Source organism: Petaurus breviceps, unplaced genomic scaffold (assembly GCF_028583685.1).
Source record: "Petaurus breviceps papuanus isolate PSGF00001 unplaced genomic scaffold, PetGlider_PUasm1.0 38, whole genome shotgun sequence".
NCBI classification, from domain to species: Eukaryota; Metazoa; Chordata; class Mammalia; order Diprotodontia; family Petauridae; genus Petaurus; species Petaurus breviceps.
In genome coordinates this window covers 63,377,688-63,393,806 of record NW_027186304.1, presented here as the reverse complement: position 1 = coordinate 63,393,806, position 16,119 = coordinate 63,377,688, and the positions used below count along the sequence as shown (strand labels likewise).

Here is a 16,119-nt window from a genome sequence, read left to right as displayed (position 1 = left end):
GTTTGCAGTTAATGAACCTGCTGCTTCTTGAAGGAATGAGTACCCAGATTCTATGATCTCAAGCACTGGCCAATAGAGGGAAGTAGAAAAACAGAAGCAGATGAAAAAAGATCAGCTCTAGAGGAGAAGTTAGAGAATCAGAATCATCAATAGGGTGGGTGAGGGTAAAGAGAATAAAGCATAGTCAGAGATACAAACCAGGACTGAGGGAACAATAAGCTCTTGCACTGATCTGCACACACACACACACACACACACACACACACACACACACACACACACACACATACTCTGTATGCATATCCCTACATCTAAGATGAGTTATAGTAAGCAACGTGCATAGGAGAACAAAATAAGTCTATTCCTGCATTGGTCATACTTTAAGCTTAGTAATAGTGGTTATATTATAGGGGGATGTAGTGACTCAAGGGATAAGACCTGAGAGGTCATTGGTATATGGAACTCCCTATAAGGAAAGTCCTCTTCCAAAGCAGAACTTCTCTTCAACTTATAAGTGCTCTCTTAACATCACAGGATTTAGAATTGGAAGGAAGCTTAGAGAGCATTGATCATGTTCATAGTCATGATATAGGTGAGGAAACAGAGGCTTATAGAGGTTAAATAAGTTCCTCAGGGTCACAGCAATGGTAAGTTGCAGAGCTGAGGCTGGGGTTCAGGTCACTGTTCTCCCAGGTGCCAGGATTTGAATGTTGGTGGAGCAGAGGACAGAGTTCTGGGCCTGGAGTCAGGAAGACTCATCTTCCTGAGTTCAAATTTGACCTCAGACACTTACTAGCTGTGTGACCCTGGACAAGTCACTTAACCCTTTTTGCTTCAGTTCCTCATTTGTAAAATGAGCTGCAGAAGGAAATGGCAAACCACTCCAGTATCTTTTCTAAGAAAACCCCATATGTGGTCATGAAGAGTCAGATATGATTGAAAAACAGCAAAATTCTGACTTGAATCTAGTATTCTTTTATAATACCACATAGTCTATCCCTTGATGTGTTTGGGGACCTCAGCAATAAGTAATTTTCAATGACTGCAAGAAAAGTAAAAACAATAGAGGCAGTTAGAGTATTTGTGTAAGTATGAATTATATGCAAATGGGATTGTGAGATTAGCTCAGTCTCACTCTCCAGCTTCCGCTATTCCACTATGGGACTACTGAAATACTGTCTCATTGTTTGTAGAGCCCTCTTAAAATGAAAAGTTGCTGGCATTGTGGGGGAAAGGTAATCTATTGCATTGTTTGACATTCTAAATTCATTAAAAATGTGCACTAAGGGGGCGACTAGGTGGCACAGTGAATAGATCACTGGCCCTGGAGTCAAGAGGACCTGCATTCGGATCCGGCCTCAGACACTTAACACAAAATCTAGATGTGTGACCCTGGGCAAGTCACTTAATCCCAATTGCCATCCAAAAAGTAAAAATTTACAACAATCTACCAATACACATCAGGAGTTTTAGACATGTTCATAAGATTACACAGAGAATCACTTTCAATCTTCTCTGCTTCTCATATACATTTTTCAAATTTTGAATGAGGATCGAAGCACTAACCCAGATGAATTATATCAAAAATATTTTATTCTAATTGTCTAGATAGTTTGGATGAAAGTAGCTCTTGGCCTGGATTATTCAGATAATTACCTCAATTCTCTACTTCACTGTGTTTTTGTTAAGACACAGCCTATGTGTAGGTGGATATATGGGTGTATGTGTGGGTGACAAAAAAGAGACCAGATGGAAGGAAGAAGCAGATTAAATCTCACTAGTTGCCAACCACTCAACCATCCAGGAAGGACTAAAAGACCAGAAGTGAAAAAAATAGAGGGGAGGGGAAAGACTCATTTAGTCATTTAGTCCAAATTCTCTTTACCCACCCCCGAACGGCTGTCCAGTGTTAAGTATGCTTCATACAAAGCACCCTGGAGGGAAAGGAAAATGGAAGAGAGGAATTATTTTTAACCACAGTTCAATCTTTGCCATATCTGCTTTGATTTCCCCATATGAGACCTAAAGAAGGAGATGGTGGAGAAAATGATGTAAATAACTTAGTAGTTACTTTTTGCAGAAGTCTCATTTTTTTCCAGTTGTATTCTAGACAGTTTAAAGAAAAAATGTTCTAACTTGCTTGTCAGTCTATATGACCCTAAACTTTGAAAAATTCTCCCATGAGGATTCTTTCTGCCTTTTTTCACTGCTGTAAAGTTCATTGAGGCTAATCATTAACACCATTCTTTGTAACTACAATTAATGACATTAGTCAATAGTGGACAAAATCACTTACTGCTTTCAATAAATTCTCATCAAATTCAGCATATTATTTATTCCAACCCATTAGTACCACTGCACTTTTGCTTCAGATCATACTTTTTTTTCTCAGAATTTTATTTTTTTTTGCTCATCATTAAGCCATCCAGTATTGTAGTAGCTATTGTTATTAATATTGGGTTCCAAGAATAGCATGTTTTGAAGTTACTACCCAAATTTAAACTGAACTTGCTTAGCTATGACCATATTTCTCATTCATGTTAAACTTAGAAAGTGGGTAAAATGAAGCAATTTACTCAGATCCTCAAGTGGACTTTGAATTTCAATGATTTCGATGTTTCTTCTCACAGTACAGTTCACAGTCTATCTACCACAGTGCATCTTGTAGATTTCATGTTCATATCCTCCCATAAGTGTACTGTAGAGGCTAGCTGCAACATACTAGAGATTTCTGTGACTTTTTCCTAATATCTCAATGATAGCAATGAAGCATTTGAGCAGCCCATTGTCCATTCTTCACTTTTGTTGGACACATGCTTAGCCCATCTTATCTTCCTATCATCCATTTCCTTAATGATATCTTTTATTCCTATTCTTCCTAATTCTACATTACTCATATGTTGCAACCTACTCACAACTTATTGTCCCCTTCTATTTCCTACATTGTATTTATTTTCCATTTAAGAATGTTGTATGCCTCTCAACCAAACAAAAAGAACCACTGAATACTGATATTAAAATGATGAGCCTTTGCTTCACAGAGAAGCTTGTGGCCATTAACGGAGTTTTACAGTTTCCTCAAGTCCACCAAGCTTATTCCCTCTTTCTGTTCTGTTATAGTGTAAATAAAAATATGTCTAAACTTAAAAATAGTTATTTGTCCTATTCATCATTTGAATGACCTAGAGAAATCTCTGGTATGGAAACCCCCTCTACCAATGCAAGCTAGCACCGTGTCTATAGTGTATAATCTTAAAGATTTTCCTAGAGAATTGTCAGGCTAAATGACTTGTCCAACTATTTAACATGTGTCAGACAGGACTTGATTCCACATCTTCCTGGTTCCAAGACCAGCTCTTTCTGCTGCATTAACTCAATTTTTAACTGATAAAGTTGCATGGCTTTTGAAACAATTTATAACAATTAGAATGAATTATTCATCTGTGCCAATGACAACATTTCAGTTCAACATTTTGGGAGAGGAAAAAATGTTCTTTATCTCATATCTCGTCTAATAGTTCACATCACCTTTATGGAAACTTCAGAAGCTATACAGTCCACCTCCACTGTTTTAAAAATAAGGAAAGTGAGTTACTGGAGAAGTAAGATAGGGAGCTACTTGCTGAGTGCCATTGAGGCAGCAGAAATCAGAGACAGGATTGGAGCCCAGGTTCTCTGACTCTTTTTAGTGCTTGATCTGATATGACAACTTCACTGGTTTAGATGGTTTATAGAAACAAAACAAGACTATATAGAAGGCTGAGCTGGGGTCAGGAAAGGGTGGATTTGATTTCTGACCTATGTGTGTGCCTCTGGGCAAGTCACTTAACCTCTCATTATTCCAGGCAACTTTCTAAAATTTTAAATTACACAGTAGTTCCTCATGTTCATAGGTGTAAATGTTGTGCCCAATCCCAAATCACCCATCTTCTGATTTGAAGAGACCAGATGGATGGAAGAAGCAGACTAAATCTCACTAGGGGCTTAAACAGACCAGATGGATGGAAGAAGCAGATTAAATCTCACTAGTTGCCAACCATAATCACCATTAAGCCCCTTTATATTTGTCTTTGTCTCTATCCTATACCCTGTAATAGCTTGAAACAGCTTAAGGCATAGTCTTAGGTATTGCTCAAGGTGTAGTCCCAGGGTTATGGTACAAGTTTATCTTAGAAAAGACCACCCTGTTCTGTTCCTGCTGACCAAGCAGAGTCCCAACACCCTTTACTCAGAACATGACACTAGCCTGTCCCCATTCACCCTGTACCCTTCCCCCTGTTTTGGGAGGGACACCCTTGTACCTTTGTACCATCTTCCCAAATTAGCCCTGAGCTATAGATCTAAGCAATGGCAATTCTTGGATTCTGTATGTCAGTGCTTATACTAGTTTCCCTCCTCAATTGTGGTTTTAGCCTTTATAAGCACTATATGTACCCCAATTCAGGGCTGCCTGATTTGAGTTTATACTCCAGATAGTTACGTGTTTGATCAATAGATCCACACCTACATTTACCTTGAACCCAGGTCTTGGCTCACTCTTATTCTCTTCAGAACAGAAAAAGTTTCCACATTGGGAGTTTCCTATATTATTGAAATTACAGGTCTTTGCCCTATCATGACCAGAACCACCCCCCACCAAAAAAAAAGAAATTGTTTTTTATTCTGCTTCAGAGTAAGAAAAAAAGGTCAGTGATTGCACATAGTAAGCATCTAATAAGTGTTCTTCACTAATTTATTCGTGTTATATACAAAAATAGAAAAATGAACTGTGAAATTCAAAAATAATCTATAGACCTCTTTTTATAAATATTACATGAATTTATGTGTGTTTCACATATTTTAAGAAAGTATTCTTTTTTATTCTTGGCCATATTTTATGTCATCTGTTGTCCTATGTGATCCAAGAATAGGGAATTACTGGTCAGCTACAAAAATGGAAGGGTAGGTGAATCTGAATCAAGGCCATCTTTTTGCTCCACTTCCACTCAACTATTACTATAATAATACAATTAACAGATTTTCCAGACTAATTTTCACTTCAACTAAAAATAAATGGGTTGGGGACAACATTAGGCAGATTTAGAAATCATGCTATGACCAGATCTGAAATGCATTACTTATTGATGTATCACTGTCAACCTAGCAGGAAACCTCTAGTGAATTGCCTCAGGGCTCTATTTTTGTCCCCATTTTGTTTAACATTTTTTAGAATGACTTGCATGACCTACATATGGCAAACTTTTAAAGTAGATTGGAGATGTAAAACTGGGAAGGATAGCTAATAAAATGAGTCAGGATACCACATCCTCTTACCCTCAAAGGAAAAAAAAAACCTCAATAGGATAGAATGTTGAGTTGAAGTTAATCAGCTAAAATAATTTAATTGGGAGAAATATTAAATCATTCTCTTAACTTAAAAATCAAAATCACAAACACAATATGGGCCCTTGCCTTAAAAATCAATAAAACAAATACAGTATGGAAAAAATTAGGGCTCCAAAAACATTTTGAAAGGAAAAATACTTAAACCCTAAATATTAGTCATTGGTATTAAAAAATTTAATGCATTAAAGGATTTTAGTGTCTAAAATAATCAATGTTTAGTTCTGGTAAGGCCACATTTGGAGTAGTGTGTTTACTCAGCAGAACATTTTAGGAAATACACTGAAAAACAAGGTGGACTCTGGAAGGAGGCAACCAGAATGGTAAGGGCATTAAAGATCCAGGTCACACAAGGTTTGGTCAAATGGTTTTCTATCCCAAATAATAGAATGTTTGAGTGGAGACAGTAGTTGTTTTCAAATATGTGAATGGGTCTAATGGAGAAGAGGAATTACCTTTATCTTACTTGACTTTATCTTACTTGGCAGAACTAAGACCAGTTCTGTAGAAATTATAAGGAGACAGATTTCAACTAACTATAAGGACAAATAAGAAATCTTGAAATTAAAGGTCTAAAAAATGGAGTTACTCCTAAAGTAATGAGTTCCCAGTGAATGGAGGTCTTCAAGCTGAAGATTTCATGACTGACATAAGATATGGACTAAGCAACATATGATATCCGTATAAAATTCTAGGATTTTATGGATGAATCTTTCAGTGTCATACTGTAGCCCTTCCTTATAAAACACAACAGCCCCCAAAACACAGCACTACATATTTTGGAGAGAATCTCTAGAAAGCTGTGGTTACAGTACTTTAACACATTTGTCTATGGCCACCCATGGACACTCCATTAAATATTACCTGGAATACTTGAATAGTTCTTGGCCAATTTGTAATCAAACAGAGAACTATGAAGCAATTATTATTCCATACATTTCTTTAGCATTATTTTTTCTTTTAAACAAGTTCACATAATAGAAAAAGGTATTGACAATTTTTTTAAAAGGACAATAATCAATTGAGGAGTGCCTAAACAAGATGTAGGAAGTGAATGCAATGGAATATTAATATGTTATAAGAAGTGACAGAGAAACCTGGGAAGACTTATATGAACTGATGCAAAGTGAAGTAAGCAGAACCAGAAGGATGTTGTACGCAGTACCAACAATATTGTTCAATGAAGAACCGTCAATGACTTAGCTATTCTCAGTAATACAAGGCAATCCCAAAAGACTAATGACGAAGCATACTATTCACCTCCAGAGAAAGAACAGATATTATTTGAATATAGAGTGAAGCATGCTATTTTTTCACTTTCTTTTATTCTTTTTTTTTAATTTGAGTCACCTTGTATAAAATGATTAATATGGAAATTATTTATATGATTATACCATTTTACAGATTAAAGAACTGAAACGCAAGCAGGTTAAATGGCTTGAACAGGGTTATAATAGCTAGCAAGTGTCAGAAAAAAGATTTGAACTTATGCCTTCCTGACTGCAAGTCCCTGTTATCTATCCACTGTGCCACCTCACTGTCTATAAAATGAACATAAAGGAAAAAAAGAGTCATGGATTTGTGAGAGATCTACACTAGATTCACTAAATGTTACCTGAAATAGCTATTAGCATCTTACCATCATTTATTATTCTTTTGTCCCTTTTGGTTCTCCCGTTTCTAGCTCTGTCTCTCCCATTCTCTTTCTCAAACGCTCATAGGGATAGGAAATGGACCAGTTATTTTTTTCAATATGGGGAACTCCTCGATGAGGAAATTTTCTCTACCAATGGTGATAATAAAAGCCTCTACCTCACAGGATTACTATGAGGATTAAATGAGTCAATATATATAAAACGTTTTTCAATCCTTTAAGAATTACATAAGTAATATCATCATTATCATCTTATATTGAGTTGAATGTAAAGACATCTCTCTTAATACAGCATGTTTATTTTGTATGGTTTTCCTATAGCTCCATTCTTCTTTCTTATTTTAGAAAACCAAGGCAAAACAACTCTGGAAAACAGTTTGGAATTATATGAAATAAAAGGAACTAAAATTTCCATATACTTTTACCCACAGATCTTGAATTATAGGCATATAACCCCCCAGTGAGGGCAAAGGCAGGATATTTAGCAAAATCGTCACAGAAAAACTTTTTGTCATGGAAAATAAATGGGATTACCTAGGGAAAAACTCCCTATTTGACAACAATTGCTGGAAAACTAGAAAGCAGATTGGCTGAAATTAGGCTCAGATCAACATTTCTTACATCCCATAATATTATTAAAGCCAAATGGAAATGTGACAAAAATACTAAGAATCACACCATAAAAGGATTGCAAAAGAACTAGATTAGGTAACTTTCACAGATATAACTGTGAGGTTGGAGAGAGAAAATTCTTAATAATGAATAAATGCAAAATGAAAAAAAATAGTTTACATGAAATTGAAATGGTTTTGTACAAACATAATTACAGCAACTAGAATAAGAAGGAAAGTGGTCCAGTGGGAAAATATTTCTATCAAATATCTCTGACAAAGCTATTATATACAATTTATGAAGACAATATAGTGAAATATAAAAGCTGTTCTCTCATAAGTAAACAATAATAGACAATTCTCAAAGGAAGAATTTTGGAATGCTCCAAATTATCAATAATAAGAAAAATTCACATCAAATACCCCATGAGGTTTTACCTTACAACCAATACTTGGCAAAGATGGTCATTGTCAATGTTAGAGGGTTTGTGGAAAGATGGTTGCACTAACACATTACTGGAGAAGCTAGAAATTGATCTAACCATTCTGGACTGCATTTGGAATTTCTGAAAGAACATTATTAAAGAGTCATTTACTTAGTCTCTGAGATTACACTGTTAGACATGTGACTCAAGTTTATCAATGATGAAAAGAGGAGTTCTATAAGCACCAACATATTTATAGCAAAACTTTTTGTAATAGCAAAGTACTGCAAACAAGGAAGATGTCCATTTATTTGGAAATGACTAAGGTGTAGTACATGAATGTAATGAAATATTTCTGTGCTATATTAAATTATGAATACAGAGAAGGATGGAACAACTTAAATGAACTTACACAATAGAAAGTCAGTGAAACCAGAAAAACAGTAACTACAAAAATGGAAAGGAAAAGAAGAATGACAACAAAATAATAGTATTTGTAATCTACAAAATTATGAACCAAACTTGGCCCTAAGGAAGAGACACAAAAAATTCCCCTACCTCCGTTCTTTTCAGAGGTGGGGCCTATGGCAGCAAGAAACTACATATAATGTTAAACTTGGTTCATAGGTTGGTTAGTTATGTGGAACATTTTTTTTCTCTTTTTAATGTGTTATAACAGATTTAGGAAGGTGAGAGGATGAGATATTCTTTGGAAAATGTGGTGATATGAAAACAATATACCAACAAAATTTTATTTTTTATACGCTATTTATTTTTTAGTTTTCAATTCACTTCCATAAGATTTTGAGTTACAAATTTTCTCCCTGTCCCTTCCCTACTCCCACCCCAATATATCAATCATACTGAACACCTCTTCCCCCAATCTGTTTTCTGTTTATCCTCCCACATCCCCTCCCCTTACTTTCATGTAGGGCAGGATGGATTTCTATATCCCATTGTCTGTATATCTTATTTCCCAAATGCATGTAAAAAACAATATTTAACATTTGTTTTTAAAACTTTGACTTCCAGATTCTTTCCATTCTTCCCTCCTCACCCACCACCACTGGGAAGACAAGCAATTCAATATAGGTTGTGCATGTGTAGTTACACAAAACATTTCCATAGTAGCTAAATTGTGAAAGATTATATTTCCCTCCATCCTATTCTGTGCCCCATTTATTATATTTTCTCCTTGACCTTGTCCCTTTTCAAAAGTGTTTGCTTCTAACTACCCTTTCCCACAAATCTGCCCTCTCTTTTTCATCCTCCCTCTTATCCTCTTTCCCCATACTTTCCTGTAGGGTAAAATACCCAATTAAGTGTATGTTATTCCCTTCTTAAGCCAAATTCAATGAAACTAAGGTTCATTCATTCCCTTTCACCTTCCTGCTCTTGCCCTCCATTTTAACAGTTTTCTCCTGCCTCTATTATGTGAGATAATTATCCTATTGTCTTTCTCCTTCTCCCAATATATTCCATTCTCACTTCTTAATTTTATTTTTTAGATATCATCCATTCATATTCAATTCATCATGTGCCCTCTGTCACACATACACACACACACACATAGGCACACACATATACCCTCCTATATATACATATATATGTACGTATACACATACATACATATATATTCCCTTTAACTATCCTCATACTCAGAAAAGTCTCATGAGTTAAAATGATCATTTTTCCATGTAGGAGTGTAAATATTTCATCTTCATTAAGTTCCTTATGATTTCTTTTTCCTGTTTACCTTCTCATGCTTCTCTTGATTCTTATATTTGAAAGTCAAATTTTCTGTTCCGCTCTGATCTTTTCATCAAGAATGCTTTAAAGTCCTCTATTTCATGGAATATCCATATTTTCCCCTGAAGTATTATACCCAGTTTTACTGGGTAGGTGATTCTTGGTATTAGTACCAGCTCCTTTGACCTCTGGAATATCATATTCCAAGCCCTTTGATCCCTTAATATAGAAGCTGCTAGATCTTGTGTTATCCTGATTGTGTTTCCACAGTACTCAAATTGTTTCTTCCTGACTGCTTATAATATTTTCTCCTTGACCTGGGAACTTTGGAATTTGGCTATAATATTCCTAGGAGTTTTCTTTTTGGGATCTTTTTCAAGAGGCAATCAGTGACTTCTTTCAATTTCTATTTTGATCTCTGGTTCTAGCATATCAGGGCAATTTTCCTTGAGAATTTCTTGAAAGATAATGTCTAGGCTCTTTTTTTGATCATGGCTTTAAAGTAATCCAATAAATTTAAAATTATCTATGTATATTTTACAGAACAGTGGTTTTTCCAATGAGATATTTCACATAAACTTCTATTTTTTCATTTGTTTGGATCTGTTTTATAGTATCTTGATTTTTCACAAAGCCATTAGCTTCCAATTGCTACAATCTAATTTTGAAGGAATTCTTCTCTTTGGTGAATTTTTGAAATTCCTTTTGCATTTGACCAGTTCTGCTTTTTAAGATATTCTTCTCCTAATTGGCTTTTGGGCCTCTTTTGCCATTTGAGTTCGTCTTTTTTAAGATGTTATTTTCTTCACTGAGGCTGTTAACTTGCTTTTCATGATTTTCTTGCATCATTCTCATTTCTCTTTCTAATTTTTCCTCTACTTCTCTTACTTGATTTTCAAAATCCTTATTGAGCTCCTCCATGGCCTGAGACCAATTCATATTTTTCTTGGAGGCTTTTGATGCAGGAGTTTTGATTTTGTTGTCTTCTTCTGATTCTATGTTTTGATCCTCTTTGTCCCCAAAAAAGGCTTCTATAGTCTGATTGTACTTCCTCTGTTTGTTCATCTTGCCAGCCAATTACTTGACTTTTGAGCTCTTTGCCATGGTAGAACTCTGTTTCCAGAGTGGAGAGTGCTGTGTCCCAAATTGCTAGGGTTTTGCACAGCTGTTATCTGACTTTTTTCCAGGCACCTGCCTCAGACATGGAGGAGGACTTTCTCTCCACAGTCTCAACAAACTCTGCCACACCAGCGATCCTCACCCCAGGACCACTACCCAAGACTGCAACCCAGATCCAAGCAGGGCAAAGCAGGAGAACCTTGCCTCAGTGCCAGCAGAGAGATTCCTGCAAATGCCTTCTGGACAGTCACTTGGTCCCCCTACAATCTGCAGGCCAGGATCTGGAAGCATCACCTGCATCAGTTGCAGCCACCCTGGGGGCAAGGGATGGACTGTGATCTTCTCTCACCCTGGATCAACAGGGATCCCCAATGCCCTTTAATTTCTCTTTGGTGTTTATGGTTTGAGAATTCTGGAAACCACCACAGCTGCCAGTGATTCACTGTCCTGAAGTCTATTCTGGCCAGTCTGTGCTGCTGGTTGGTGCCACCCTGGGTCTGGGCCCTTGTGGCTCAGCCAGGATAGTTCTCTTCTCCCAGCCTGGTGCGATAGACCTTTCCTGTCGGCCTGCCCGGCTACCTTCAGTGGGAGAATTGTTTCTCTCTGTCACTTTGTGGTTCCTGTAGCTCTAAAATTTGTTTAGAGGTTTTTCCATGTATTGGAGGTGGCTGGAGTGGGAGATCAAGCAAGTTCCTGCTTTTACTCAGCCATCTTGGCTCTGCCCTCCCAAATTTTATTTTTAAAGAAAAAATGCTGAATAAAACAGGTGCCTCTTAATGGGAGGATGGCTAAACAAACCAGCCCATTAATATAGTGGAGTAATTTTCTCCATAAGAAATAATGTATATAAAGAGTATAGAGAAACTAGGAAAGATATATTAATTATATGAAGTGAAGTAAGGAGACCTTGAAAAACAATATACCTGCTGAGTGTAACAATGCACCTGGAAAGACAAAGAGAATGAAACTATGTGTTGTGTAATAATAGCAAGGTAACTTGGGGGGCTTCAGAAACAATAAATGCATTTTCTCCTTTTCATTGAAGAAGTATGTGACTATGGGTATAGAGGATTGCATGTACCATCTGACATAGCTGATATGTTGGATGTTTTTGCTGAATTCTTTAAAAAATATTTTTCACACAGGAAGGTAAGCAGGCTGGGTATATGGTTGGAAATGAATATAAAATAAAAGGATTTTTTTAAAAAAGAAAGCAGAAGAAAAATAAAGCATATTCATTTTTTATTCAAGAGTGAACTCACAGATTATCATTCATTATTTTTCTAATTATCTCTGAATTATTGTTAGGTCATCATTTTTCAATGACTATTTTTGTGGAACTCAATAGTCACAGTGATGATGATAAAAACCCATAATTTTGACCTCACCAATGAATATCTGTTGTTCATTTATCACATGGTGGAAGCTGTGCTTTAAAATTAGTCACTTCTGTCAATTGTTCTTTTTTAAAAAATTGCAAGCAGGTTTCCAATGGCACATAAATACATACATACACACACTCACTCATACACAAATATGTACATACACACACAGTTTTTCCTTTAGGTCATACTATACCTGGCCTCTTTCAAAACTGGAATTTAATCCTGAATGCCTGAGTTTTCTTTGACAAGAGTCTCCATTTTCCCCAAATATTGTGAGAAAGATATCCACATCAGTTCCTGATGCCGGCTGCATCCCTGTGTGGATACTAACTAAATAAAGCACATCTGTAAACAAAAAAAGGAAGAAGGAAAATTTAACGGAAAAAAACATATTCAGGGATCAATAATATATACCCACAGTACAGGTGAACTGGTCTAACTGAATTAGCAACATTGCCTGTGGGAAAGATAGGAGGCAGCATGCCTCTGGTGAATCAAATCCCCACTCCTCTATCCTTGACTGTCATCTCCCCTTCCAACCCTGGGGAAGATAACCATAAGCCTTGGGGATAGCAGTGTTCCCTAGGCCACCAGATCTATTTCCAGTCTCACCCCGTAGCATCACTAAAAGGAGAAGTTGTGGAGAAGGGACCTTCCTGATCACCACCAGTAATACCTCCTTTTTGACTGCCACCAATGGGGTGAATAAGCACAAGAGCCTGGAGATGACAGCACTGCCCAGACCACAATTTTGCTTCTAGCCCAGCCATCACAGCTATCATTATGAAAGAAAAACTTCTGGATGGCCATCACCACCAATTGCCAATCAACTGCCACTCACAAGATAGTCAAGGCACCCTAGCTGTAGCAGTAGGATTCCCTGAAAGGAGTTGAATCACCACCATTACCTCCTTGAATACTACCTCCCCTCAGATCCTGGTAGAGAAAGCTAAGGACCCTGAACCCAAGAGACTTTGGAATAGCTCTATTTCCATCCTAGTGCCCTCAGTCATCCTGGGAAGGAACACTGTGGACATGCCACCTGGCAATAGCTCCTGCAGGTGCCATGACCGCATCTATTGAAGACCCAGGAAAGAAAGTTATTACTATCAAAGTCTTTGATAATGTCAAATGGTTCAGTAGCAAAAACTGATATGATTTTCTTAGAGGAAATGATAATCCAAAAAGACATTTAAGCATTACCATTTGTTTTGTCACTGTACTCTGAGGCCCCGGGACCTTTCTGTCTGACTTGCAGCTGAAACCTTCTGTATGCATTGTTTCCCTCCTAAGAATGTGATCTTCTTCAGAGCAGGGATTATCTTACTCTTCTATTTGTACACCAGTGCTTAGTACAGTGTTTTGTACAAAGTGCTTTATCCATCCATCGAATGTTTGATATAAATAACTGTGTTAGAAATAACAACCATAGGCCTTGGGTAGGGTGTTGTAGATTGAAAAGTACTGGATTTGGAATCAAAAGAGCTACGTTTGAATGGTGGTTCTACTACATAAGTAATACCTCCAGGACTTTGGACAAGTCACCACTCCTCTAGGTTTCATTTTCCCTAACGGTAAAGTGAAGGGGTTGAACTAGATTTACTGAGTTTCAGCTATGTTCATGGTTTTATGCCTGAAGTGAAAATAAACAGTCTATAATTTTCTCAAGGTCAAGGCTAACATCTTTTACTCAAATAGGATGTAAGGTGCCATAATCTCTTTCTTCTTTGAGGAATGCCCGAAGGAAGAGTGGAGTGAAACACCAAGCCTCAGAGTTCTTTAGTGATAAGTTCTTATTTTCAGATGTTACCCAAATTCCACATTTTAGATCTATGTTCCCACTCTAATTTCCATTCAGAGAGAGAAAAAAGCTGATATTTAAGTAAGTTCTCCTCATATTAATTATAGCTTTTAAATTGAGTAAGTGCTTCCTTGTCTGCTCTGGAATTTTATGAACAAGAAAAGAAAGAACCACAATGGGAGATTCCTATGTCTGTTCCAAGTCAGCAGCACTGGCTATTAGGCTCTCAGTGAGATAATTGCTGCCACTACCAATTAATGTGGTCTGGGGAAGTAGCTCAACTCTCCCCCTCAATATGCATTAACATTTCCCACTGATAGCAATAATTATCATCTACCATGATGACTAGATGACAGCATATTGGTAGGTAGAACATGCTCCTTGAGGCAGCATGACAAAAATATTTTAGCGAGGGCAGTGTTAACTGGAGAAAAAAGAGTCGTGCAACCTTTCACCAACTTAACCAGCCTTCTGTGCCTGAAACAGAAAAGATGCTAAGAGTCTTTGCCCTACCATTTCTATATACCTTGGTGATAAAGACTGCCATATGTGTATATACACACACATACATGCATACATACAAATATATATGTTGTGTCTATATATACATATATGTAGGGATATTTATATATATACATACATATGTTTATGTGTGTATTTATATACACACTACAGAATTAGCCAGATTTGGCATGAAAACAACTTTTTCCATTTCTATAACACATTCAGAAGAGAGAGACATATATAAATACAAGATTTTGAGGTGCAGTTAGGTAAACAAGTAAACAGACTGCTGGGCCTAGAGTTAGGAAGACCTGAGTTCAAATTAGACCTCAGATGCTTCCTAGATGTGTAACCCTGGGCAAGTCACTTAACCTCTACCTGTCTCAGTTTCCTCATCTGTAAGATAGGAATAATAATTGCACCTACATTGCAGAGTTGTTGTAAGGATCAAATGAGATATTTATAAAGTATTTTGCAAATCTTAAAATACTATATAAATACTAGCTATTATATGCATCAACATTTTCCCAGATTCAGACTCTTCTTCCATTTCATTTAAGTTTAAATTGCAAAACAGTGGCCATTAACATTAAAAACCAAACACAGACCCACTCCCCCTCACATTTTAGATGAATAAAGTTACTTCTCTAAGTTAGCAAATTGATATGCATGTTACTAGACACAGTCGAAAGTGTGCTAGATTTGGAATTAAAGGTCCTGTGTTCAAATTTCAGTTCTGTCCTTTACTACCTGGGAGACTGGGCAAATCAGTGAATTTCTCTGAGTCTGAATTTCATCATCTCTAAAATGAAGGAATTGGACAAGATGGCCCTGAAAATCACTTCTAGTTCTCAGTCTTTGATGTTTAATTTTTAGCCCTAATCTTATAAGTAGGAGTAAGATTAAAGCACACCGAAAGTCCTTGTGACTGATGAGAGATTTCTCCAAGATTAGATCCTCTTTAATGTGAAATGAGTGACTTAATGAAACATTTCAGAAAAATATTTGGAGGGTCATTTCTTATGAAATGACAGGGATACCTCTTAGGGGTTCCTTTTCTGGCCTGACTGCCGCTAGCTCCGTCACGCTTTCTGATCCATCTTCATCAAAGAGCCACCGGTCTGCCACATAAAAGGCCAGCTCTTCCCTCGTATCCATGTCTTTGAGCCGGAGCTGCCGGCAATAGGAAAGAATTCAGGTCTTATTAATTAATTAATTTCTATTCAGTGGACAGAGATCTTGGTCATTCAAATATCTATAGTATTGTATTACTGTTTTCCATACAAAGTAACTAAAAACTTAAGAAACATTGATACAGCAAGAATTTGATTTTTTTCTGCTTGTATAATGCCAATTTTTTTTTCCAGAATGGTGGAATCAATTAATCCGTGAGCAGTGAATTAGTGTACTTTAAATTCCATAGTCCAGCAGTTCTCATAGTGCAGTATGTAGAATTCTAGAGGTCTCTGAGATCCTTTTGGGCAAAGGG

The 16,119-nt window shown here is 36.8% G+C and overlaps 1 protein-coding gene across 1 annotated transcript in view; it reads right to left on the bottom strand.

Moving 5' to 3' along the window:
- Positions 1-16,119, bottom strand: part of LOC138170116 (lipoxygenase homology domain-containing protein 1-like) — a 657,842-nt gene that overhangs the window by 152,656 nt on the left and 489,067 nt on the right. Inside the window, exons 41-42 of the mRNA XM_069099511.1 lie at positions 15,671-15,803; positions 12,519-12,670 (exon numbers count right to left, since the gene is read on the bottom strand). Of these exons, the coding sequence (XP_068955612.1) occupies positions 12,519-12,670; positions 15,671-15,803 (285 nt within the window). The remainder of the gene's footprint in view (positions 1-12,518; positions 12,671-15,670; positions 15,804-16,119) is intronic.